The 27,011-nt window shown below is 47.3% G+C and overlaps 1 protein-coding gene across 1 annotated transcript in view; it reads right to left on the reverse strand.

Annotated features, from left to right (window-relative positions):
- LOC119397011 (PX domain-containing protein kinase-like protein) overlaps positions 1–27,011 on the reverse strand; it is a 104,512-nt gene that overhangs the window by 2,827 nt on the left and 74,674 nt on the right. The window contains exons 10-13 of the mRNA XM_037664428.2: positions 21,591–21,708; positions 14,809–14,887; positions 9,594–9,726; positions 8,487–8,610 (exon numbers count right to left, since the gene is read on the reverse strand). Coding sequence (XP_037520356.1) covers positions 8,487–8,610; positions 9,594–9,726; positions 14,809–14,887; positions 21,591–21,708 — 454 coding nt within the window. The remainder of the gene's footprint in view (positions 1–8,486; positions 8,611–9,593; positions 9,727–14,808; positions 14,888–21,590; positions 21,709–27,011) is intronic.

The raw sequence follows: 27,011 nt of genomic DNA on the forward strand, positions 1-27,011 counted from the left end.
GCGTTTTAAATGTAATATGTCTTTTGCTTGTTTTTTTTTTTTCTCTACGGAACTGTACAAACAAAGTTCTAATCTATAGCCAAGTCAGAAAATGAACAGTTTAAGTAGTGTTGTTTCTTGAGCGAGTTGGAAATTCATACTTGGAAGGGTAGCGCTTCCGTCTGTGTGTCTTCCTTGAGTCTGCGTCCACTAGCGGTACCCTTCCAAGTATGAACAGTTTACTCTGTTATATTAAAATTAGACTTTTTATGCATAGTACAGTTGCCAATGGTTACTTTTAATAACCCTTTCAGGCACTTTGTGCACACGTTGTGTACACAACATTTTAGGAGTGAAGCTCCTTAGGCCCGCACTCCTCTGCGCCGTTGAAGCTCCCCTCTTTTAAACATCGCTTTAGGTTACGGTGGCCAGTGATTTAAGAGGAAATGTTTAGGACTTGAGCGGTTTGGTTCTATCGCACCAGAAATTCGAGGTTAAAAGAAATAAGCTCTGTGCACAACTGGTTATAATGGTCGTCTTCACGTTCACCACCTTTAATCGTGGACTGTGAAATGACAACCATCATTCTAGTGCACTACGAGCGCTTTGTCGAAGGTAGTAGCAGACAGTCTCTCCACCTGGCGCCGGCGCTAAAAGACAATAAAACGCTGCATGCGCCGAATGCGCACGGCATTCCATCGCCGCCGTCGAAGGTCACCGCCGCATCACTGCTCGCACCCCTCTCCCACCTGTCTCCCTCTCCTTGCGCTGCACACGCCGCACACTCACTTGCTCAGTTGTTCCCGCCACCGAGCGCAGGTGATGCTCTCCCCACCCTCTCCCCACCCTACTGCCTTCATGAAAGCCAGCAGCGAGATCAGGTTCATAGTCGTTTGCATCCCATTTCTAAGGAGCCTCGCTCATCGGTTGTATTCGTACACGGAACTGCTGATTTTTTGCTAGTGGTGTCGACTAGTGGCTAAGAAAGGGCAAGATACATTGAGCTTTGGATTGCTTGATCCTCCTGCGTAATCAACATGTCTTCATTGAACTTCATTTTGCTGTATATTGCTGAGTATGATCACTTTGCTGATGGTGCTACCACATCCAACAAGTTCTTCAACGTGCTGCTTTCTATAAGCCATGTGAAAAGTAGAACCTTTATTCGCTCGAAATGAATGTAACCAAAAACGTAATTGCACTATGCTTCTAGCCTCAGGTTTGATTCTATTTATGCAAAAGAGAACATTAATTTTTAATATTTAATTACAAGTTAAGATTAATAAATGAAAACACACAAAGCAACTTATGAGATTATTTTTGTAGCAATAGGATATTGACTGCCTTGGAATATTGTGTGAACTTCACACGTTTACAGACAGTTCGTGAGTCACACCTGAAAGGGTTAAATGAGAAAAAGAAAACAACTGCATACAAAAAATCACTACTTGAATTTAAGAGCCGGTGAGCACATTTAAAACAATTTGATGCTGCACCGACACAGTCCCCTTCACAGCATGTGCAGGGCTAAAAGAAATGCAGGTCCAATGTGGAAATGCAATTACGGCCATGCCAGTAAAACCTTGGGTGTTGTCTGGAGTGGTACAGCACCAAATGCCATGTTCCTAAAACTGAATTCCCTGCTCTCCACTCAGTCTGCGATGCAGATGGAACATCATGACTTGTTGTTCACCACAAAAGTAGAAAACACGAACTGCTAGATGGCATGGTGTGGCGTGTGCAGAAGAAAGCATAAGGAAGGAGCCCAGTGGCAGTTGACTGTGAGCATCAAGAATGAAATTAATGATTATACGCCACAGAAACAATGCTAAATGCAACATTCAAGATGCAACTTCATGAATGCCAAGAGCGCTGCAACCTCATGAATTCATGATGTCAGCTGCATGCATGTCTTTTACTGCAACTGCAATCATCATGCTCCTCATATATTTTTGTATGTCATATACACTAGATTGTGCAGTATAGTATTCAAGGTTGCTTAGACCACGTTTCATGGTCCCGATTGAATTATTTCTCAGAATTTTTTTACAGGCTTTCAGTGAGGTGTTAACACCTCATTGAAAGCCTATGATCTCAAGTCATTAATCTTTTAATGTTCATAACGTGTCGCCCGGACTGCCGCCCGGTCACGTGCGTGCGGGAGCCTCGTGGTTTGCCTTTGTTTTCCCGAGCTTTTCCTCATAGCCGTGAGTTCACTCGCGTTAGTTCTTGGTCGCTCAACCCGAGTTGAAGAATTTGTGTTGTTTCACGTGCTTCGATGGTGTGCGGTGCCCGTATGAAAGCTAGCATGCGAAAAGCGTGCAGCAAAAAGAGACGTGCTTTGAACAAATCCATCACGTCGAAAAAAGTGCCAACTTTGGTGGCGCCGCCGGCTGTTTCGCCTGTGGTCTGTGCGGCTGAACTATGCGCAACAGCGCCGACTTGAGTGCGATCGCAAGCTCGTTTGCCGCTGCTTGAGTCGGCCGGAGCAAGCTCAAGCATGGAGTGCATCATGCTTGAGCTTGCAATGGGGTCTTTAAGGAATACAAAATGAAATGAAATGGAATGAACACCGAGCCCGCGCTAAGTTCGCGCGCGGAGTGCGCGGACACCGTATTTTATACGGATGAGGCGTGTGCAGAACACGAAGAACATGCAAAGAGCGTGAACTCTTTATTGGCGGACATTTCAGCGACATCACGGAATTTCGACCTGCTCGATGTCAGCATGGCAAGTGACAACAATGATCACGGCACGGAATTTATCGTCGTCGACATGAAAATACTGCGAAAATTTTTCTACGTGACTACATGTACCCAGTGCGGGACAGAATGTAACGAGAGCGGCCTGACAGTGAAGCTGGAGCTGTAGGTGCGACTTCGCCAAGCACCACTTTTCGTTGCCACGAGTGGACGGCCCAACCGCGATCAAGCCCAGTGAAGGGCATCCAGAGCATTGGAAAGGGAGTGACTGCAATTGCGGACTTCTGTGCCACCCTGAGCCTCTCCCACCGCGGCATTCACCACAAAACCTTCAGGGAACACCATGGTGGATGCCTGCCAAGCAGCTACTACAGCCACACAAAAGGCAAGTGTAGAGGTGGTGAAGACCCTATACAAGGACTTCCTCAGCCCAGTTGGAAATGTTGATGTGATTTTTGATGGCACATGGAAGACCCGCGGACACAAGTCCAACATTGGTGTTGGGTGTATTGAACTTTACACCAGCCTAGCTCTAGACCATGTAGCGCTGTCCAAATACTGCCGTGGGTGCCAGGGGGCACCTGACCCTAGTGATGGTGGCTACGCTGACTGGGCAGTCAACCACGAGTGCCTCAAGAATATAGACTGCAATGCCAGTCGGATGGAGGTTGAGGCAGCCCTGATTCTGTTCAGGCGCTCTCTTGAAAAAAAATGGGCTGCTCTATACGACCATCCTTTCAGACAGTGGCAGCCACACGTTCCACGCTCTGACAGAAGAAAGTATCTCTAGATACATTGATATTGAAAAATAAAAAGATTGCCTGAACCACGTGCACAAGAGGATGGGGACTGCTCTTTGCACCTTGTAAGAGAAGAAGGCACAAGGGGAGTCTCCTGTTGGGAAGACTCACCCAAGATAAGATACAGATGATAGCAACGTATTACGCTCTGAGAAGCGACACTCATGACATATAAGCCATGCAGAAGGCAGTCAAAGCCATTCTGTTGCACATGACATCTACAGATGATGCTCCAGACCACTGTCCAGATGCTGCCAGCTCATGGTGCTCTTATAACCGTGCATTGGCCAGCAACGAAAAGCCACCACTCCACAAAAATCCACTGCCAGCCTCTCTCCGCGCTGCTCTGGAGCCAGTCTTTGCAAGGCTGGGTGACCGTGCCCTCTTACATCGTACCGATGGAATGACTCAAAATGCCATTGAGTGCCTGCACTCTGTGATTTGGAGTCAAAGCTCGAAAAACACGCACGAGTCCCTGCTCACTGTGAAAAGGGCTGCTGCCGATGCAGTCTCGCGCTTCAACCAGGGAATGGTAGAAACCAACAGAGCCGTTGCAGAGCAGCTTGGCTACAGCCCTGGGAGCTGCCTCATCCAAAGGAGGACAGGAAGAGGCTCTGCAAGGCCAACAAGGGGCACGCAGAGAGTGCAAAGCTCAAGAGGAGGATGTCCAAGAGACACAAGCCGAATGCAAGCCAGGACTGTTGTAAAGTGGCTGAACACTGTGAAGCGACTCACTTTTTTTGTTTCTTTTTGTCACATGCCTTTGTAGTACGCATGTTTTGATCATGTTTGCCTGAACAAAGTTTAATAAATTTGATTTTATTTTGTTCAAGAAGAATAGAGCTGCGTTCTAAGGCCTTTCTTTTACTTACAGGCTCAATAGATCAAATTACAAATGTTCTCAAAACTCTAAACGTGATTTTCTCAGCTTCGTTATTTTTGTGCAGTGCCTCTGCCTTACGGAAGTTTTGAGGAAGATTCCATGAACATATGTAAACAAACTTGGGATCATTCTTTTCAGAAACAACTGAACTACAGGCTAAAGCTTTTCTTTTTTTAACATGAAAGTGTTTTATGCCAGGGTCCACCAAGACATTCATGACGTATTTCCATCACGGAAGTACGTCAGCAAAATGAACGCTATTCAGATGGCAAAGAAGAAAAAAAACTATAAGAAAAGGATCCGTTGACCGGAGTTGAACCCATGACCTCTCGGTCCGCGACGATGGCTGGCGGGCGTTTAGCCCACTGAGCTACCGCCAAACACATTACGGAGGCTACATGAACGCGCCTTTTATCTTTCACGTTTTACTCCCTCAGTGCTCTTGGATTGATGGATGGATGCTATGAGCGTCCCCTTTATAACGGGGCGGTGACATCTACACCACCGGGCTCGAAAAAAAAAAAAGGTGCCGTTGCTACGACCGCCCCATTCGGCGCGTTTCCAATGCAATTTTGATTTCGTCAACACTTTAACACACTGTGAGGTGGCAGCTTTAGCACAAGCCTCGTTCATAGCATCCATCCATATCGAAAAAAAGCTCTCCGACGCTCGCCTGGCTGTCGCACCGCGTTCCCCGCTAGCCCTGTGAGAAGTGACGGCCGGGCTAGAGGGAAGACACGACGCGCGTAGCGTTTCTCTTCGCATTTCACCACGCTTTGAAGGAGTACATATCGAGTATCAGTGTTTATTATCTGCTTGCCGATGCCATCTTTGCACGGGATTCACCATATGCGGTGTCCACGTATATGTCAAGAACTTCAGCTACCGCAAGGGTTAAATCATGATCACGGGCATCAGTCGTCGGTACAGAGATGTGCCACTAGGCGTCAACGTGAGTGAGATGCGTCCACATCAAGCGGTGCTATATTTTCCAAAGAACAGTAGACATTGTACGAGCTCTCATATACCAATGCACTATAAACAGTAAACTACTTCTGTGACGACACGTTTCACTTTCGTGTTATACCGATTCCTATGACGGAGGGATCAGCCATCATTTTTTCATAACATTGATGCAATTGCCATTATTTAATAAGTAAGCCAATTACTGGAAAATAAATTTTCAAGTTTGCAAATTATTTCTGATCAATCAAACATCTATTTTGACATTTAATGAGCTTTGGCCTGCAGGGTGGTCCTTTTAGAAGAGCTATATAGTTTTAAAAAGTAACTTTTTGAGTTATAAATTACCATAACGACTCGTAAGAAATTACCTAATTACAATGAAATTTTGTCATCATAACTTCCTTTCTAAATCAGATAGCTGAAATCTGTTCGCTGTTTTGAAATCTCTATTCAATGGTGCACATCCATGGAAATTTTCATCAAGATAGGATAATAAATAAACTTTTTTTAGACCCTTTTGACAATACACTTTGTGCAAACATTTGAGTGACACTTCAATGTGACTGCACAGAGGGCAGTCTAGATGTAATTATAGCACCACCTGAAGGGATTAGCTGGCAGTAACATAGCATTCTGAGGATTAAAGGGACACTAAAGGCAAATAACAATTTATGTCAGAGTGAAAGCTCAATGTATGACAATGTTGGATGTACAGACCATGTGTGCGAAAAGAATTTTTACCCTTTGATTCTGCCCATTCCAAAACAGTGAAAAGAGCTATTGCTTCTGCGTGTTTAGAGTCAGCGCTTAAGAAGTCGTGTATGCATACCATGAAGGAGAGCTTTGACCTACAAATTTTGCGCCTCTCAGCTGCGGGGTTTCCCCGGACTGTGGTTGCTTCTGTAGTAGAAGCAATGTTAAAGAAGATGAAAGGCAAGACTCAGAGTCCTGCCTTAGAATGCTAAGAGAAAAAAAACGAGACCTGTAGTCATCCCGCACACTCATAAAGTCACTCATAATCTTAAGAAGGTTGCTACAAGTTTCAATGTTCCTGTGGTCTTCTCGGCGCCATGCAAATTGTCCAGTGTTTGTAGGTGTGTTAAGCATGAGCATCCTTTTGGGGAGTGTTGTGTCGGTGCGGTGTATTTGATTCCTTTGAGCTGTGGCAATGTATACATCGGCCAAACAGGCCGATGCATTAATGTTCGGTTACAGGAACATGCGCTGTCCCTAAAAAATGGTACGGGCTTGCATCTGCCATTTCATTGTAAATCTTGTGCATGTGTGCCCCTGTTTTTATCCAGGAAAATCTTAAAACGAAGTTGTGATGCAGTCGGAAGAGACCTGGCTGAGGCCTATTGTACGGGAGCGGGTGTGTCAGCATTCCTTCTATCGTCCTGCACAGTTTGTTTTTTTGCAAGATCGCTTTTGATTTCGGCCGTCTGCGCATGTGCGTATATATTGAGTGTGAGAATAAACCAGTTGGTAGTGTGCGCTTGTCTCTTCTTCTTGTTTCGACCAAGTCCCTTTTTGTGCCACCGTCTTATATTTTAACTATGCACCAACTAGCCCAGCAACAAATTTTATTGCACATAGGTAATGTTGAATAAACTGTAGTGTTTTCGGGAATTTTTTTACAAAAGACGATTATAGATCAAATGCATAAATTATTTTTATGGAACTTTTCATAAAACGTACTATCTCCTAAAATGTTTTGTCGTGCCTGTGTGCAGCGCATAGGCTGTAAAATAAAATCCTGAACTTTATAAAAACGCTACTTTGGCCTATGTTGAGACGTCTGTAGCACCATAAGGTGGTCCAAGAAAAAATAAGCAGAAAAGTGCATACGATTGAGAATCATAACAACTTTGTCCAGAGAAAGTTTAATCAGAGTAGTTTTTGGTTTAGTCGAGAAAAAGAAATTTCAAGTTTAGTCCCATCATTGCATTGCTTTGCTACGAGGGCAATAAAACCAACTGAATTTGCTGCATAAAAAATGATATAGTGTATTCGTAGCACATGGCTTTCAGTTTCTTTTGTTAGTATGTATATCAAGGTGATAATAAACATAGGTGAAAACAGAACAATGCCATTGGTCATTCCATTACCAACTAATCACACATTTCACTGAGGTCGTCTATTAAGAAGGCTAGATTTGCATTTATTCTGTCAGTATCGTGCATGCATTTATTCTGTATGTATTATGCATTATGTACATATTATGTATGAAGTGTTGAAATTTTCTATGATGTGCAGTCGTTTCTTCTGTTCTTTTTATGTTGTGTTGGATGATGTGCTTTTACAGCCCCTTACACAATGCCCAAACGGCCTGTAAAGTACTTCGAAAAAGTAAATAATGAAATCACGAGGCTCGAAAAACATAAGTGTTGAAAGAATGCCTGAAATGGTTGATTTATAGCGATTTTTTTTTTATACCTGGTTTTCCAGTATTTCGTGAGGTTCAAATGACGCTCACGTGGCCCACAAATTTTTGTCGCTCAAATTATTTTGGGAAAATATTATATGTCTATATATGTGTGTAATTTTCTCGGACTTTTTTAGAGAAATCGATTTTTGTCGAGCGCCACGATTGGGACAGTTGGTGTGTTTAATAAGTGCACATAAAATGAAGCTTTCATGTGTTTTTTCGCTCTTCTGAGAGGCCACCCAGGTTTCAGGGAGCACTAACGTGAAACATTAAATCACTTTAGATGAATACGTTAGCCTTTCAGAACTCTATTGTCATTAACTTTGCCTTCAAAGGTTATTATGACAACAGAAAATGAAGGTCAAAGTTTCACTTTTGAATTTCACACCGGAACTTCACATCATGAATTTCAGTCTTTTTTCGAGTTTTGGTCACATTTAAAATTTTCTGAGAATTGATATGTCAAGACATTGGGTCTCTCAGAACACAATGTAAACACTTTTTATCGACACACGCCGTCAAAATCTGTGACGTGAGGAAACTTCAAAGTGGTGTCGCCACCTGTATTGTCTTTTTCTCACTTACCAATCCTCTCCCCACAGTAAGAGTGGCGCTTTCGGTATTGTGAAACAGTAATTTACTAATACGAGAAAAATTGCTTTTCTCTTCAGTGCCCCTATAAAACTTGGCCGTGTCATTGCGTATCAATTGCAAGCAGTGCAACTCACTTGTGGAGGAGCGTGCCTGTGTCCGGCTGCTCTCCGTTTTTCTTAGCTCAAGTAGCCTCTTCTTGCGGTCATCGTCTTGTGACAAGCGTGCCTGGGCTTTGCTCAGCTTGGTGTGCTGTCGTAGCTGCAAGAGCATCAAAAGGCAATGCGCCGCATTGATGACACCATATGAGGAAGTGGCTTGTCGAGACATTCCATCAATATGGAGAAGGATGCTTTAGTCCAACTACAGACGGAATGATGAGAGCACAAGGTCTCATCCAGTGCCCATCCTAATGATGTGCCAACTAGCCATAAGCGTCAACATGGGGGAGGGGCAGTGGGTCTCTTGAATTAAGCAGTTTAAAATACACTGAAAATATAGTGAGCCAACCAATATTTTAAAATTTGTTTGAATTTACCGAAACTTTGAATTATCGAGAGTCTACTGTAATGTGTATGGGAAGAAAACATTAATTACAAAACATTTAGTCACGCTTTTTTTCTTTTTCCCCACCAGCTGCTACTCACTCTTGGAGTACGGGTAGAAAGACACTCTGGGTGACGAAGGCGCGACTTTTCAGTGACACTGAGCAGCTTGCTGTTGTGTAGTTTGCTTGAATGTCCACAAACATCGACACTGGTAGCAAAGACGTTTCAGCAGCATGTAGCAAGATTCGCCCTTTGTAGCAGTTTGGAAGAAATGTAGCGACAGTTTGGGAATTGGCATCCACCTGTTTGTAGCACAAAGCTATGAGGAAATCCACGTGGATTTCTCAGAAAGTGAAGCTGACGAAAAACTCGTCATGGTCCGACGGCTGTCTGGGACAGTCACTCTACCAGTTGAGTGCACGAGCGAATTAATCGGCAACTCCGAGCACATGAACGTTGAATATGGCAAATCAGTTCTGTTGAACCTCACAAGCAGCCTCGTAGCTGTTGTGATAGAAATAGGTGAACGCCAATTTTTCCTTCCATAAACCTTACTCCACCTTGCGAGATTCAGCAGAAATGATGTGCCAGTAACTACGCCACTTTATTGAGTCTAAGAAGTCAACGTTTTTTATGCAGGAATCTCACTATGATACTACAGTCCAGTCTTGCTTGGTGCACTCAATAGACACACACCTGTTTTTGGTCCTCCTGTAACCTCTTCTCTGTGAGTGAGCGTGCCATCTTGAGTGCATCTCTTAAGGAACTGGGAACTCTAAGGGCAAGCTTGGCTGTGCTTCCATTGGCTGGCGCCACATTCTGAAAAAAGCTGGTTCCACCAATCTCATTAAAAGTAGTACAACCCTACAAGGCAAACATTCTGCGTTCTCAAAGCGCAGTGCTCTGCAGCAGACCAAGGCTGACCTTGTGCCAGCACTGCTTTTGCCCAGAGAATGTACTGGGCACTTTTGTTCATGCTCATTGCATACACAAAAGTAAGGAAACTGCAAATGCTTCAGCCAATGGCAAAAAAAGACATGCAATTCAGCACCGACTAAGAGTGGGAAACGTTTCTCCGAACTGGAGCTATGGCACCTGTGCTTGGCCATTACCTGGCACGGTCCATTGAGCTTTCTCACTTTGGTCACCTTCATTTCCGCAGCATTTGCAGCTGCCACTAGCTTCCCAATTGCAGTCGCACTGAGTGCACACTGTGAGAGTTCCGAGCTATGGATAGCATCGAAAGATTCTTGCAACCGCAAGGACGGCGCGGGCAATGAGTCCTTTGCCATCATCATCAGCCTATCTTATGGTATGAAACACGGGGAGACAAAAAGAGAAATGAACAACACAGGCAACTGAAATTTTAACGGAAGCCTTGCTCAATACAAATACAAAGAAAGCCTCCTCACAGGAACATCAGAAAGGCAACGTATGGGGCACAGACAAGGGCAACGGTGTATTTATCACTATGACAAAATTCAGCATCGTGAAAGGCTAAGGAACTGTAACTCCAAAGCACCAATTGAAGTTGCAGTTAAAGCACCAAGGAAAGAAGCAAGCACAAACCACACACACAAAAAAAGCTTAATAAAGAAATGACAACACAAGAAAGTGACTAACTCAAGATGTAGAATAGCTTTGTCAGCTCGGCAAATTCTATCAACAAGAAGAAAGTAAAATTATCAACTGAAAGGCATCATGAATTACAACGTCAAAGAGGCAAAGGCAACAGTGAGAAAATGCAGCGGCATCAAAACAACAGAGTAAACTCTGCTGAGGAAGGACTAAAATGCATGAATTAAAAGATAAGCAGGGCAGCGTTGTTGGCAATTTTAATGAAATACTGAAGATGGCAGAAGACTTCCACTCTGACCTGTACAGCTCGAACATAAGAATGCAAAGTTGAACACGACGCAGGGGTCCCATATGTAATTACCAATGAGGTCAGCAAGGCCTCAAAACTCAATGCCTCAAAATGTCAAAGGTCCGCTGGGAAAATGCCAACATTAGATTAATACATAAGAAGAATCATCAAGCTGTTCAGCTTACTTTCATTACTATACAAAATATTTACGAAGGTAATTTCAGACAAGAAACACTTGACTTTAACCAACCTAGGGAGCAAGCTGGTTTCAGGAAGGTGTACTCTTTACAATGGATCACAGCTAAGTGATCAATCAGATAATTGAGAAATCTGCTGAAAACAACAAACCAATAGCTTTCATAGACTACAAAAAGGCATTCCGTTTGGCTGAGATACCAGCAGTCCTGGAAGCATTGCATCAGCAATAGTACGGGAAACAAATGTACCGTAGTTACTCAAACCTAAGTCGATGTTTTTTTTTTTCGAAAAAACGATGTGCGAAAGTTGGGGGGAAGGGGTTTGCTTAGATTCGAGTACCATGATTTGACCATAGCCGCCACCTACCTAAAGGCCCGGCCGTGCTAGCGGCATGGCGGCTCACCATGCGCCGATTACAGGCTACTGTGTGCAAACAGCTCTGCATGCGCGTGCATGTCCGAGGCTCATTTTCGCGACATCCTACGGTGGCTGCATGGTGACGAGGTCGCTCAGGCTCAGCGGCAGAGTGGTAGTCCCCACGGCTACTCAGGCCGACCGTGTCGTCTGCTTCGTACTTTCCACTGTTCCGAAATCTCATAGTCCCACGTTCATGCAGCGAGGGTTGTCGAGCCGGCGAGATTTCACGCCGATAAAGGCGGGCAAAGGTGGATCGGGTCATGTGATTACGGCGCCGGCGAATGCCACGTACTTTGACACCCTCTCTCTTCCTGACGTGTGACGCGGAAATGGCAGAGACGTGAGCGCGGAGTTGGTCAGTTTTCTGGAAGCGATCGTGCAGTGTAGTTGTGCCTTAAACACCTGCTTACGAAATGCCTGCATCAACTGTGCTTCAGAAGCGATGGCCTGCATTTGGCCTGCATTCAAGGTAAGTTTCTTTTTTTTCTGGTCTTGCGAATTTCGGGGGTCGGCCTGCAATCAAGGGCGGCCTAGATTCGAGTAAATACGGTAGGTACCTTGACCAACAGCTACAAAGACTCCACAGCTGGTTTGCTCCTCCGCAAGAAAAGCAATGGAGAAAAGGGACAGTTCAAGGGATGGTGGAAGCTTGACGAGATGAAAGATCCTTGAACGGGGGTGTCATTGTTTCTGACCCCCTGTTCAAGAATTTTTCAATGGTGAAAGGGGCCACACAAGGATCTCTCCAATGTTCACTATATAGCAATCAATCGGGAATGGGAATAAACATTAGCGGAGTCAGCAACTTCCAATGTGCAGATTACAAGGTCCTCTTCAGCAATGATGGCAATGAAAAACATCACTAAAGACAATTCTCAACAGCGTGATGAAAGAGTTCACGATTGGCAACACACCCTTGGAGTATTTACTCGCACATTGATTGCACTACCCTAATGTCTTCAAAATTTGATATTTTTGTCTTTCCCCCATAAGGATCCAAACTTGGTGCACAACACCAATGACGTTTTCAGGCCCCCCACAAGCAAAAGCATGGCCTCAAATATCTGTATTTGTAAATGGTACCTTTGACCAATGCCTATGACAGTACAGTGCAGTCCATTTGTAACGATATCTAAGTGCCAAGGAAATCCCATCGTTATAACCGATAATTGTTATAAGCGGGTTGAGAAAAAATTACACATCATCTCCCCCTACGGGCAACCACGGTGGGATACGAAAGCATCGCGGGGGGTGTGCATCGAGTTTTTGTTATGTGATTTATGAGGTGGTAGTTGTCGAAGCGTTTGAATTACCGCTTGCCGACGCTGACGTTTACGTTCGGCTTCCCGAGCCTTCCTCTGCTGTGCGGCAGTGGCGCTGCCGCTCCAACTAGCGCCGACGTTGACGTTATTCATGGCATTTCGCACACTGTTGCACAGAGTGAGAATGACGGAAGCACAGGGAACGCGCGCTTTCGCAGCCTCGCAGCTTTGAGATTCGCTTGCCGGCATTGCCATTTACGTTCAGCTTCGCGAGCGTCCATAGCGCCATTGCAAAGGAGAGTGCAATGAGAGCGAGCGCGCGCCGCATTATATACGAGCGCACAGCTGTGGCAGAGAGAGAGAAACGGGAGAGGAGAAACGAAGCGGAGGCAGCGCCCACGCCACCTCCTCCCACCTCTTCGTGCTCACGCGAGGCGAGGGGGGAGAGTTGGCGCATGCGCAGTATGGGTGCGGACACCGCAGAACTGACACTGCCCCGAGCATAATATGCTTTCGCACCTAAAACAACGACCTGGGTAGGCTGCTCAACCACGTCATCGGAGTCGTCGCTATCACCACTGTCCGCAGCACGTATACGCGCAATGATTGCCTCATTACTGAGGCACTCAGACGTTTCCACAACATCATCTGCACGAAGAAAGTCGTCCAGACCCAACGCATCTTCGTTAAGCACCAACCACAACTCCGGCACCCCTTGACAGGACATCGGCCATGACGTCCCATCTGTGGCGAAACGTAAAACGGAGCCAGTTGTGGAGAAAGACAGTCAAAGCACGGTGTACACAACAGGTGAGTGAGCGAGCGAGCAGTGCGAGCCAACGTTGGTGCGACCCGGGTGAGGCCAAAGCGGCAGCTCCGGGATGGACGGGGCGCAACTGTGGTGCATGCCATCGGCGCGCGCTGTAGCCGGATTCGATTGCTATATCGCGGCACTAGGGCATTGTAATAAGCGTGTTTATTTTACCAAGTGGACAGTGTCATAGTTGTTCATCGTTATATCGAATATATTGTTATAAACAGTATCGTTATAAGCGGACTCGACTGTACTTTAGAAATTGATTTTGGCGCTCGCAGTTAGCAAAAGTAAAGCCTTGAAGATCTGTGTCTCTTGCTTAGAGCTGTCGTGTGTTGGTGTGAGCTCATCCTCATCGGAGGTACTTCGACGCTTCCAGTGTTCTGACACTGATCGCATTACCCTGGCATTGCCTTTGTGTTTTTTGTGTTTGTCAGTCGCCACGCGTGTTTAGTACTGTGCGGTTTTATATGCCAGTGGTTGTATCCGTCGACAAGATCTTGGCTGAGTGCCACTATGTGCATGATCCGAGATAAAAGGCGCGAAGACAACGACGGACAAGACACACACACACACACACACACACACACACACGCACGCACGCGCGCACACACACACACACACACACACACACAGGGTCTTGTCCGTCGTCGTCTTCGCGCCTTTTACCTCGGATCATGCAATGCCAACACACCCACTTGTTGACGCTCACCACTGTGTGCAGTTTAGGGGGAGGTGAAGCAAGGGCAGCAGACTCAGACATTTGCATTTGGAGGTACTTTTGCAAGGCGTTCCGCTGTCTGTGGGCCACAGGGGTCTTGTACTGTGCCAACCATGCTGATACAGCGGGCCAGGGACGCTCGGTGATGCCAACGCATCCGGAGATAATCTCGTGCAAATGTCACTTTCCTAGTTTGAAGCAGTAGCATGAAAATAAGCTATGCTTTAAAATTTGCTATACTTAGCACATATAAGCCCGTATAACATGCTTTTAAACCTAAAGAAGTGATATGATAATAACTGCAGTGCTAGCAACACGTACAATAAACGGTGAAGTGTGGCCTTGCGGCAGTGCAAATTTCCCCTAGATAGGTGGTTTCACGGCATAGCAGCCCCGTGCCTCAGTGAAACCACCTCTTCGAGGGGGTGACATGCGGGAAAATAAAGGTCTATTCATTAGTTTCGAATGCTTCAAAATTTCGGAAATCTCAGAGTCGAATACTGTAATATATGTTGAAACATTTGAAGTGCTGGAATATTCAGCCATGCGTCTTCCAGTGAACTTCTCCACTTTGCTAGATCCTTATGACAAAGTGTTCAAATCTCAAAAAAAATGAAGCAGGGCTGACTCACGGGTGCATAAGCAGGTTGGCCACTGAAGGCAGTCCATTCTTGCATGCTTCCGCAGAAAGCAGTGCCTCCAGCACAGACCCTGAAAGAGAGGGAGCCATGCTGAAAGCCTCGCATAAGCGATTCTACACACTTTGTTTGAACACTTTCAAGTTTTTAACTTAAACGCATACATTTAAGACACGACCTCCTGGTACAGAGTTGTTCAATCATACAGGTAGCGTAGTTCTGTACCGAAATCCGGACATGTCCAGGGACAAAATTGCAAAGGATAGCAAACTGACACGCCACCTGGGAGCTATGACAGAAAACACACCGCATCGCCACAATTGCCGCAGTCTTCATTGTCACTGTGCAAGTTTGTGTGGCAGGATGTACTTTCAAGAAAGGTCTGCTGCAGTATCATTTGCAAAGGTAAGCCACAGATGAAAAGACATATTAATGAGGCATCGCTAGTGGACTGGTGCAACGCAATACACGCAAATGCCATTTATTAGTTTGTGATGAAAAATTCATAAATCGGGGGTGTGCTGGAGCCGATGTTTTAACAGCTGCTTTCCTTAGCGCTTGTGTGTACCTATGCATGGAGTTTCTTACTCTAATACCTAGAGGGGAATCTGGCGCTAGTGTCTACGCGGGCTCCTTGAGCGGCGCTTCAACAACCATGGGAATGATGGGAAGTACAGGCTTCGGATGGATTAGCTTCTTGAGATTCGCGATGCTTGTTCGATGAGTGTAAAACAAAGTGATATGACATTATTTCCAATTAAAACATGCTTCATTCTTCTGTACGTAAAACTTACTACAAAAAGTTTGCGTGACCGTGAGATGGAAGTGAAATCTGTACAAATTCAACCACCAGGGTATGCTTTGCTCTGCAATTGTGTTCCAGATTTGGCATCACCAAATAATGAATTATTTTTTTACAACACTTGAAAACAAACACGCTTGTTTTGTCCTCGAAACTATGCACTATCTATTTATGAAAGTAACAGTGCTGTAGTGAGTGAGAAACACTGAACGTATCGTCTGCTGCGATGCCAGGTGCGTCTGTCCAAGTGGTCTGCCTCCAACGCATCTCTCGTTTTGTTGTGAAGACAAGTCAGAGGAGCGTGACGGTGCGTCTACTTAGCTTCGCTGTTGTTTTGCAGCCAATTTGAACAAGTTTTGGCAAGACGCGCTTATAAAAAAGCGTGAAGTCTATGCAATTTCCTGCACTGGCATGGGACGCTACATTTATGCGTAGCAGTGAGTGCACGACGCTTTACTAAAACTGTCATATACAACCTGTACAGCTGCAATGAAACAGCAAATCAAGAGATCTAGCGGCCTTCAGCCTCTTTGAACAACAAAGGCGCTGCTTGAGTGCTTTGAAACGCACCCCACTACCCACGCCTCACAAAGAACAAAACTGAAACTAAAAAAATGATCCGTAGACAGTTCGCTAGCTAACGTTATCCAATCCGAAGCCTGTACTTCCCATCATTACCATGGTGGTTGAACGATCGCAGCGCCAGTTTCCTTTCTAGGTTATTGTATGAAACTCTTTGTGTGTATCCAAACAAAGGAGAGGGCAACTGTGAAAGGAAGCAGAGGCATAATGCATGGGGGGGTAGATGTTTCGCTCAATTGTGGTTGTCAGACACCACTTGACAATGGTAGCTTAGAAATTCCTAGAAGAAGGGCTTTCATTGTGTATGTACCATATCAGATGGATTCAAGAGCACTTTTTGAAATGTGTATACCTGCTGGCTGGAGTGTATTAAATTTGCGTGTGTATATTTTCTGTCTCTTGGGGACAGGAAGTTTGACTGATGTATGTAAAGTTTCAGATCGTCCAAGTTGTGACCTGCTACATTAAAATGCTGTGCCACTGCTTCCGGTAATTTCTTCGGCATGTCCGCGCAATGCCCCTTTAATCTAACATTAACAAGCTGTCCTGTTTCGCCAGTGTATCATTTGTGGCAATGTGAACATTCGATCATGTAGATAATGTTTGAACTATGCAGAAAAAAACTAGATTTTATATGATGGTGGTGGTGAAAACATTTATTAACAGAATTTCTGCGGAGAAGCTCCGGGTATCCGGAGGTTCTTGACTTGCAGTGGGGGGGCCCTCAGTCCAGGGCCCCGCTTGCAGCAGCCGCTCTACGGGCCCGGTCAATCAGACTCAACTGATCATCCAGGTTCTCGCTGGCCAGCAGCTGTTCCCATCGCTCCGCTGTGGGATTTTGTATTGGGGGTAAGGCTGTAATGGCCTGGCATGCCCACATGACGTGGTACAGGGTAGCTTTTGCTGGGCACCATGGGCAGTGAGAAGAGTATGCAGTAGGATGCATTTTACTGAGGGTGTGCAAATTTGGAAACGTGCCGGTTTGAATTTGCCTCCAGCTGACCGATTCTTCTTTATTTAATGTTCGATGTGGTAGGGAGTAAGTTTGCCTGAGTCCTATGTAATGGTTTAAGATGGCCGAGTAGTCGCAAGGGACGGGAACGGGTTCCTCAGAAGCGGAGTTGGAAGGTGCTCGGCTCGCATACCCTCGAGCTACCCTATCCGCTGCCTGGTTTCCCTCCAGCCCCATGTGACCCGGGGTCCATATGGTCCGATGCCAAATCCGGGGGGTGTGTGTACTGGAATGCTCGCCAGTGTCTGTAGCACTCAGGAGGATATTGAGGGCGGGTTGGCTGATGTGCCCTTTAAGATAGTTGCGGCAAGCCGCTTGAGAGTCCATCAGAACAGTGAGCGATGTTTGATGTCTGTAGCCGAGGGCGAGAGCGAGCGCGATGGCCGTTTCTTCAGCCTCAGTGATGTTGTGGCACCGCACGGAAGCACTGGTACATTCTTTGAGTGTGTGGTCCACAACTGTGGCTACTGCCTTGGTGTTCGCGAGATTGTAGCTGGCGGCGTCAACATAGTACGTGGTGTTCTTGTGCCCATGCTCTCGTTCGAGGGCTTCCGCTCTGGCTTCCTGGCGGCCTTGACGCAATCGGGGATCCATGTTGCGGGGGACGGGGGCAACTTTATATGTGGTACGAAGGTGGTCGGGAATGGGCTTGCGGCGAGCAACGTCCTGAAGCTGGCTGATATAGCCGAGGCGTAAGAGCAGGTCGCGGCCTGTTGGTGTTAGTGTAAGCCGCTGCAGCTGCATGGTGAGTTGAGTTTCGCAAAGTCCTGAATAGGTGTTGTGGAGACCCAATGCGAGGAGCTTGCTTGTGGGAGTGCCCAGTGGTAGCTTCAGTGCCGCCTTGTAGGCCTTGCAGAGCATTGCATCTACTTGGTCCTGTTCGCTTTTGGTAAGCCGTTGGTAAGGCAAACTGTATGTCACCCTACTTACAACGAGGCTACATATGAGTTTCAGAGTGTCCTCCTCACGCATGCCATGGCGACAACTGGCGACCCACAATATCATTCTGGCCACCTGTAGCGTGGTGGTACGAAGGAGGGCAAGTGTGTGATTGACATGACGATTTGACTGTATCCACATACCCAATATACGAATGATGGTTTTCTCTGGGACTTGTTGGCCAGCAACGACGACTCGGAGGCGGTAGCTTGGGTCATTCTACGCTGACAGTGGGGGCTTGTGTTTCCAAATTCTTATTAGCTCAGACTTCTCTGTCGCACAGGCAAGACCACGTGCCTCTAGTATTGTTCGACGCAGGTGGCTGCCCGCTGCAGGTTACGTTCTTTTTCTCCAAGGGATCCCCGCGTGGCCCAGATGGTGATGTCATCCGCGTACATTGCATCATGGATGCCATCGATGCGGTGGAGTTCGTGCGCTATGCCAATCATAGCTACGTTAAATAGTAGCGGCGAAATCACTGAGCCCTGCGGGGTGCCCTTGTTTGGAACCTTGATAATACCTGATCGGATCGAGCCGAGACCGACCATGGCGGTATGGTCCAACAGGAATACCTGAATGTAACTGTAGGTGCGCTGTCCGCAATGGAGGGCCTCGAGGCCCTCAAGTATGGCCTGGTGGCTGACGTTATCAAAGGCGCCTTTGATGTCTAAAGCCAGAATAATGTTTTCTCCTTGCTGTGGGGTGTTATCGATGACTTCTTTTAATTGAAGCAGTACATCCTGCGTTGAAAGATGTGCCCAGAACCCATACATTGAATGCGGGAGGAGGTCATTGTCCTCAAGATAATCTTGCAGGCGGCTAGTGATGACGCGGTCGAACAGTTTACCAAGGCAAGAAGTGAGGGATATTGGTCGGAGGTTTTCGATCTGGAGTTTTTTGCCCGGCTTCGGTATCATTATCACCTCCACGTGCTTCCATTCAGGGGGGATAGTGCCGCTTTGCCAATGATTGTTGAAAAACGCTGTGAGTTCTTGCATGGCAGCGTCGTTGAGGTTCCTGATAAGGGAGTAGGTGATTTTGTCCGCCCCAGCAGCTGTGTTGTGAGTGCTGCTGCGAATGGCAGCATAGACTTCGTCTACCGTTATTAGTCGGTCGAGAGTATTGGCTCCCGGGACCCTGATACGTCGCCTGAGACTGAGGTGGGTGATAATCGGCAAAGCATTTCCACTGTACTTGAGCTTGTCGTCTGTGCCCTGAAAGGCGTGTATGAGGCGCGTGACCGACTTATTTGTCTCGTTTTTTGTACGGGTAGGGTCAATCAAAGCACGCAGAATGTGCCATGTGCGAGCCGTACCCAGTGAGCCCCGAAGGGAGTCGCTGAATTGGGCCCAATTTACTCGCGCAAGTTCTGCGGCATACAGCTCTGCTTGAGTGGTGAGAGCTGCGATCTTTAGCTTGAGATGTCTGTTATGTTTTTGCGTCTTCCATCTGCAGATGTGATTTCTTCTGGCTTCCCACAGGTGCAGGAGATGACCGTCCACTTCCGGTAGTTGAGGTGTTCTGTTAACGGTGGTGGTACAACGCTCCCGAATTTGTTTAAATTGGGCGCACCAGTTGGTGATGCGGGCTTGTCCAATGGAGCGACGCACCGCACTCTCCGTAATTTTTGTGCAGAGAATGCAGTGGTCGCTACCCAAGGATTTCTGCAGGTTATCCCAATTATAGTTTGCACTGCCACGGGCAAAAGTAAGGTCGGGGGAGTGTCCCTGCACACACTGCTGCCGATCCGGGTTGGGAATGCGGGATCCGTAAGCAGTTCGAGCTGGGATTTGTCTGTGGCAGCCACAAGCTGTTTGTCTTTGGCATCGGAACGGTTGTAGCTCCAGTGTTCGTCGAGAGCGTTGAAGTCCCCGAGGAGTAAGAGTTCCTTTGCCTGGGCTAATTTGCAGGCGCCCAGGACGAGGGCATGAAAGTCGGTGGCTTTTTGCTTTGGGGTGCTATATACATTCACGATGATGATGCTTCGCTTCTCGGCTTTCTTTCTTCGCCTGAGAGCTAGCTCCACTATTACATGGTCTATGTTGGTATCTGGATGTTGTCCAAGCCAACTGCGGTTAGTGCTTTGTTAATGAGGACGGTCGCTCTGCCTTTTGTTGGGCTATTGTAGGGCTCATAGCCGGGAAGCGTGGGTGACATGCCAGGCTCCTGAAGCGCTATGACATCAGGCTGAGCAATGTGTGTGAATGTACTGTTGAAGGAGGCTCCGCTTTCTGCGGAAGCCGCGGCAGTTCCATTGCCAAACTTCTAAATGTTCGCCAATTGGTGGGGCTGTGCTGCCCATGCTAATTGGTTGCCTATTAAAGTAAGCTGATTGTTCTTTTAAAATATCTATTAATGACAAAGATGCACTTTCTAAAATACTGTTCCACTTCGCTAATAAGTTAGGTGGCGGGGAACCCAGAGCACATCTGACCTTGATTTTAAGACCTTTTGGAGTCTTCTCTTCTTCAATGTAACTCGAGTATTTGCACCGAGTTTGCTGGATTGGAGGAAAGAACAGAGATTTACTGCTGCCTGTATTGTCCCTGGCGTGTGTTAGTCATTTGTGTTCGAGTCGGGCAGACCTCTGGGGCACGTTTTCAGGTGGTGTTTTCTTACTACTCTTCGTGTTACTAGTGAGGTCTGACCTGATGTGTGTTTGTGTCTGTTTGTTTGCTAGCGTTCGCAGGTGGCCCTGTCCCTTTTTTTTGGATTTATTAGCTTGTTTTTCTGCATGCAGTTGGCACCACAATCAGCAGATTGCCTTGAGTTCAGCCAATGGCTTGTCCGGATTTTCATAAATGAAGCCTATGGGCAATTCCGCAACTCATATGACTGAAGAACTGTGGTTCTATCCACAGATGCAACGCTTGATTTCTAGGCTCGCAGGGCAAAGCAGTACAGGAGAGCAAAATGCGGTCCCCTGCTTAGCTAACTCCTCAAACTTGCACTCTTCATGCTTTTGCCAGGACTGGAAAGCGCAACCACCAGAGCTCTTTTTGCTACACAAGGCTTGATTCGATGATGTCGAGCCTCTTGGAATTTATTTTATGCTTTTGTGCTCACCACAGTGATGACTGTGACCCTCGAATTCATTAATACTTTTCCGTACTGAGGTCACGAATGGAACATTGGCCTTTGAGTATAGTCTCTGCTCTTTGGCTGCTGCACTTTCATGTGCTTGCTAATTGAAGTTTGGCTGGCACCAGCTCTCTCTGCTTTATTCAGGAAGTTGATTACATTCTGCACACCTTGGATTTCATCCTCGCACTGGGAATTTAACTGGTAAGGAAAGGCAGGTTCCTATTATGCCTTGATTGAGTGAGCAAGTACTAATGTGAAATGTGCTCTGCTTCAAGGTAGGCAAGCCATGCAAAATGCTTGAGCAATGCCCACCAAATATGACGTGCATTGCCAGATATGAGAAGAAGGCCGCCTTACTCAGTTCAGGAGGGCATGGGGCCGGGAAGCTGTCACAAGTTGGACTGCTGCAAGGCCTGCCGAATGTCATTTCGTAAATCATGTGGCCAAAGCTGTACACATCCACGGCCTCTGCAGTCTGTCAAAATCAACAAAAGGGCATTCTGTCAAATCGATGCAACAGCGCTCGTCTTCAGTTTAACTGAGCACACAAGATTAGCTCTCACTGGCCTGTATCATGAACAAATCATAAAGCAGGGCATAAGACCTCTGTTTCCTTTTAATGCATTTCTTGATGTGGTCCATTACCATCTGGTGAAACATTAGGGCGAAACTTACGCTGTTCCAAGAACCTGCAGAACCACGCTACCTTCCTCTATGTGCAACAGTACTCAATGTTAATGTCTATTCCACCAAGAAGGAGCATTGTTCAGTGGGCTCGTTTCTTTGTTAGGCACAATCAATGAAGCAACGTTACTAGAACAAACTCAGTTTAAAAGCTCCGCCGGACAGGCGATCCTCGTGGCGGTCGTGAGAACTAGTGGCGCTGCAGTCACGTCTAGCTCCCGCGGCTTGTGCTTGTTGTGATCGGCGCCGCCGTTGTACGAGCGCACGTGGGTTACAGCGACGTCTGCGCTTTGCTGGCTCGTCATTTTTGCAACTGTTCTTGACCAGGCTTAGCGTCTTGTACGAAGACACGTGCATGATGTACGAAGCGTAATGAGGGCGAACACATTCACAGTGCGGTATGCCGACTTGCTTTGTGCCGGGCTGCAAGAGCGTCTACTGCAACGACGACTGCGCTTCACGACACTTCTTGGGACCTCCAAAAGACCCTACGCCATTCAAGCTTTGCATCGCAAAGATAGAAAGCTTACTGCGAAATGCAAGGTCTGTGACGTTCATTTTGAGAGTGACGACATTGTGCTTTAAAGCACTGTCGTCGTGTCGTTGCGGGACAAGAAGTTTTGATCCCAAGTGGAAAGTGGGAACTCGCGCCCGATGCCGTGCCATGCTTATTCCCAGCACTTCCACCCCACATTTCAAAGCTAAAATGTTCGGGACCAAGGCGCAAATTCCCCCGAAAACGCATGGCGTCCCGTGAAAGCCCAGTGCCCAGTTTGGAGGAGCTGCCAGAAATAGAAAAGCAGGCGATTACCTATATACGCTACCGAGACTGAGAGTTGCATCACACTGACATTCGATCAATTGTCAACTGTCGCTATGCCTTCAAAGCAGTGGATTTTCGAGAGATTTTACGAGGAGGTATCGAACAAGATGTGCGGAATATTTTACACTCGCCGGCTCGGGAACGGACTGCTCAGCACAAAAATTTGACACGGTACACATAGAAAAGACGAAGACCAGTGCTGGTTCTCGTCTTTTCTATGTGTACCGTGTCAAATTTTTTGCGCTGAGCAGTTTGTTAATGGCATACCAACTAGCCCAATCCAACACTTTGCTTCGGGAACGGAGACTTACATGTGCAAAAGATAACTGTAGTTGACGAGCAGTTTAACTGCGTAGTGAACGGCTATCAGCACGGAACGCAAACGGCTGTCGTAGAGTGTAACAAGTGCTGCAGGCATGGAACATCTGCTCGGTAAAGTTGAAAAACTGAAGTTGTGCGAAGGAGTCAATACTGACGACTCTTCTAGCAACAGAGTACGCGCGAATAACTGCTCGTTGCTCACATCACGGCCGATCTGTTCGAATTGTTTAAGACACCGTAGAAGGATGCGACATAGAAGGATGCGACGTAGAAAGATGCGACGCCAAAAATACTACTATCCGCTGAAAAAATTGCTCAGAGACGACATCTATTCGATGCAATCGCACAGTGAGATTTCATTTACAGAGTTCTCGTAAAATTTTCCGATTTTGGGTCAGTATCCCTTTAACCATCGCGAAAACGTGTCTAGTAAACATTGCAAAGCATTGGTGATGTTTTTCGAGAAAGTGTTTTTCAATAAATTGTAGACAACATGAGTACTGTTCTTCTAGACCGTTTTCCGTATCTCGAGTAAGTATGCTTCTTTGTACACTATAAAGGCTTTTACAAACGTGTTGGGTTGTTCTTGGTCTCGATAAGACGGCAGCGGCTAAAATTGTGGTGGTAGTTATAAAATTTACGCTGAAAACCCTCATTCGCTTAGAAATTCCTATGCTTGGAAGTTAAATGTGAGGAGAGGGTCCCGTTGCCACTGCCCTCTCTCGGCCTCCGAGTGCCCACTTCCGGCGTGGCGGGTGAGACCTTACGCCCGGAAGTGTGCAAGTTTGTTGGCGTTAGGGATGGCTTCATGAGCATCACTGCCCACGTGACCGGGGAACCAGATTAGGTGCTTTTTGCCTGGCCAAGGTGCAGCAGAGAGAACGCGAGCGGCGGCTTTGCATACCGAGCCTTTCATGAACGCTCTGGTGGCAGTTCGCGAGTCTGTGAATATGGTGGAACGGTTCGTTGTGGCCATGGCGATGGCCACCGCCACCTGTTCGGCTTTATCAGCGTCCGTGTTTTTAATCGTAAGCGATGTCAGCAGCTCCCCCCGCAGCGACGTAGCCGCTGAAACAAAGTGATTTTAAGCTGCGTATTGCGCAGCGTCAACGAAGGCGACGTTGTCCTCAATGTTTGCCGCTCTGCTGAGAAGGGCCCTGGCCCTCGCTTTGCGTCTGCCGTAATTGTATTGAGGGTGCATGTTTCTGGGTATCTGAGATACCGAATACATTTCCCTAATTTTCACGGGAAGTGTGCACTCCCTTTGTCTGGTGATGCTGGAACATATACCAATATATGCTAGTAACTGTCTGCCGGCCTCCGTGGAAGCCAGTCTTACAACTTGTGCCACCTGTTGCGCCTCTACTATTTCTCTAAAGGTGTTGTGAACGCCGAGCTCCAAGAGCCTTTCGGTACTGGTGCTTTGTGGGAGACCCAGTACCTTTTTTATGCTTTTGCGAATGATTGATTCCAGTCGAGCCTCGTCCCGTCTGGTCCACTTGTGGGCCAGGGCTATGTAATTGATGTGGCTTATCAGGAAGGCGTGGAAGAGTCGGCGAAGGTTCTCTTCAGATAGCCCCCCTCGTTTGTTGGCCACCCTCGTGATTAATTTTGTCATAGAATCTGCTTTGGTTGCTATGCGCTCTAAGGTGTAGGCGTTACTGCCATCCTCCTCCAAGAACATACCAAGGATTCTAACTTTGCGTACGACCGGTATAACGGATCCGTTCGCTGTGGTTATAGAAATATCAGGAAATGCCCCTTTCCTTGCACCGACTGTGGGTCGGCATAGTAGCAGTTCAGATTTCTTAGCCGATAGGCAGAGTCCTGCGCTGTTAAGAAAATCCTAAACGACTCTGATCGCTGTTAGCAATAACTCTTCGATCTGCCCGTCGCTACCTCCCTCGCACCAAAGTGTGAGGTCGTCGGCATAGAAGGCGTGACCGAGACCTTCAATCTCGGCCAGACTGCAGGAGAGAGCTCTCAGGGATAAATTAAATAAGAACGGGGAGAGTACTGCCCCTTGCGGTGTGCCTCTGGGTCCGAGATCAATTGTTCTCGAGCCCATAGCTCCAAGGCGAATGGTGGCTTTTCTGTCCTTAAGAAAGGAGCTTACATACTTGTAGAAATGTTCTCCTAGACCTGCTTCTTTAATTGAATCAAGTATGTGAGAGTGTTTGACCTTGTCGAAGGCCTTTTCCAGGTCGAGTGCCAGAACGGCTCTGGTATCTCTGGTGGCCTTGTCAATGATTTTGTGTTTTAGAAGGAGCATTACGTCTTATGTGGACATGGATGGCCGGAATCCAATTTGATTAAATGGAAGTAGATTCCTTTCTTCTGCAAATTTAGTGACCCTATTGAGGATGACGTGCTCAGCAACCTTCCCCACACACGAAGTGAGTGAAATTGGCCTTAGTGAGCCAAGCTCCAAGGGTTTCCCCGGCTTCGGGATAAGAATTACGGTGGCGATGCGCCATTCCTGTGGTACCTCGCCAGTGTCCCATACCTCGTTGAATTTATTCATGAGAACCTCGATGTCCGCGTCATCCAAATTCTTTAAAAGTTTGTTAGTGATCCCATCGGGACCCGGTGCTGATCTGCCATTCAGTTCGTGGAGTACCTCTCGCACCTCCGCGCACGTGAAGGGGGAGCCCAGCGGGTCCGTCCCGTTTTCTTGTGTCGCAGGGGGGTAGTCATTTTGTGAGCCGGGTTCGATACAAAGATATCTCGAAGCCAGCTCGTCTGTAATTTGTGTCTCGGTCATGCCAGAGTTTTCTAAGTCGTGGATAAGTCTGTCGATTGTGAGCTGCTGATTGGCTTTGGATTGTTTGTCCCCAAGTAGATATTGCCGTAGTATGAATACTGTGGGAGCTGGCTGTACAGAGGGACATCCCGGAAAGTGGCGTCGTCACTTTTCGTAGTTATCGGCTCAATTTTTTGTCCCTAACGGATACGGCAGCTCCAGTGTTGACAAGGGCAGATGCGCGAACACCGTCCACAAACACGTCTATCACGTTCAGTGGGCTTCGCTGAGGGCTTTCGCAGTTCGATAGCGTCGCAGCCCTTGCCTCATGGACTGCAACGACTAGTTTTCCTGGTTGCGTGCGACCGACGTGGCCGCATCGGCGACAGTGATCGACGTCGTGGAGACTGAGAGCGCCGAGTAGATGGAGCTTGGCGTGACGTCGGTGACAGCGGCATAGGTGGGTCGTAAAATGGGCGGTTCGACTGCCTGGTGGCGGGCGACGCGACTCAAGGCGGCTGCACACGATTGCAGTAATGTGCCACATGGCCAGTGTAACTGCATGCGAAGCATATGGGGTGGTTGTCAGATGTGCACCATCGGTTCGCTGGAGCAGGGCCCGCCCATGGCGCAGGGTGTGATTGACGGAGTGGCAACTGATATGACGGCATGGGGGGCTGCAGTCGTGGCCTATGCATTACGTCGGCATAGGTAGCCAGCACACCCGCTTCGGCGTAACTGTGTGGGGCAGCCAGAGGGATTACTGCCTTGCGACATTTGGGCGTGAAACAGCGGTGCAGGAACCGGATGGTGCTGGTGGTACTCAGGCATGACCTCCGCGATTTCTTGCTCAATCGCTCGATGGAGGGGAGGGAGAAGAGTGGTTGACGGCCGTGGAACGTACTGAGGGTGAGCAAAAGTCCAGCAGAGACAACTGGCACACGATTTCCTCGCACACGAATGACTTCACATCTGCGAGCAATGCGGAGTAGTCGGATATGGTCGACAAGCCAGCGAGCTCAGCGTCGCGTGATGGAGAGCGGGGGGTTATCGACCGCTGCCGGCTCAGCTCCTCATAGTTTTGGCAGAGCGTTATGACCTCTGCCACTGTGCTGGGGTTTTTGGCGAGGAGCATCGTGAAGGCATCGTCGTCGATGTCTTTCATAATGTGCCTGATCTTGTCAGATTCAGACATGGTGGCGTCGAC

Source organism: Rhipicephalus sanguineus, chromosome 6, assembly GCF_013339695.2.
Source record: "Rhipicephalus sanguineus isolate Rsan-2018 chromosome 6, BIME_Rsan_1.4, whole genome shotgun sequence".
In the NCBI taxonomy this organism is placed as follows: Eukaryota; Metazoa; Arthropoda; class Arachnida; order Ixodida; family Ixodidae; genus Rhipicephalus; species Rhipicephalus sanguineus.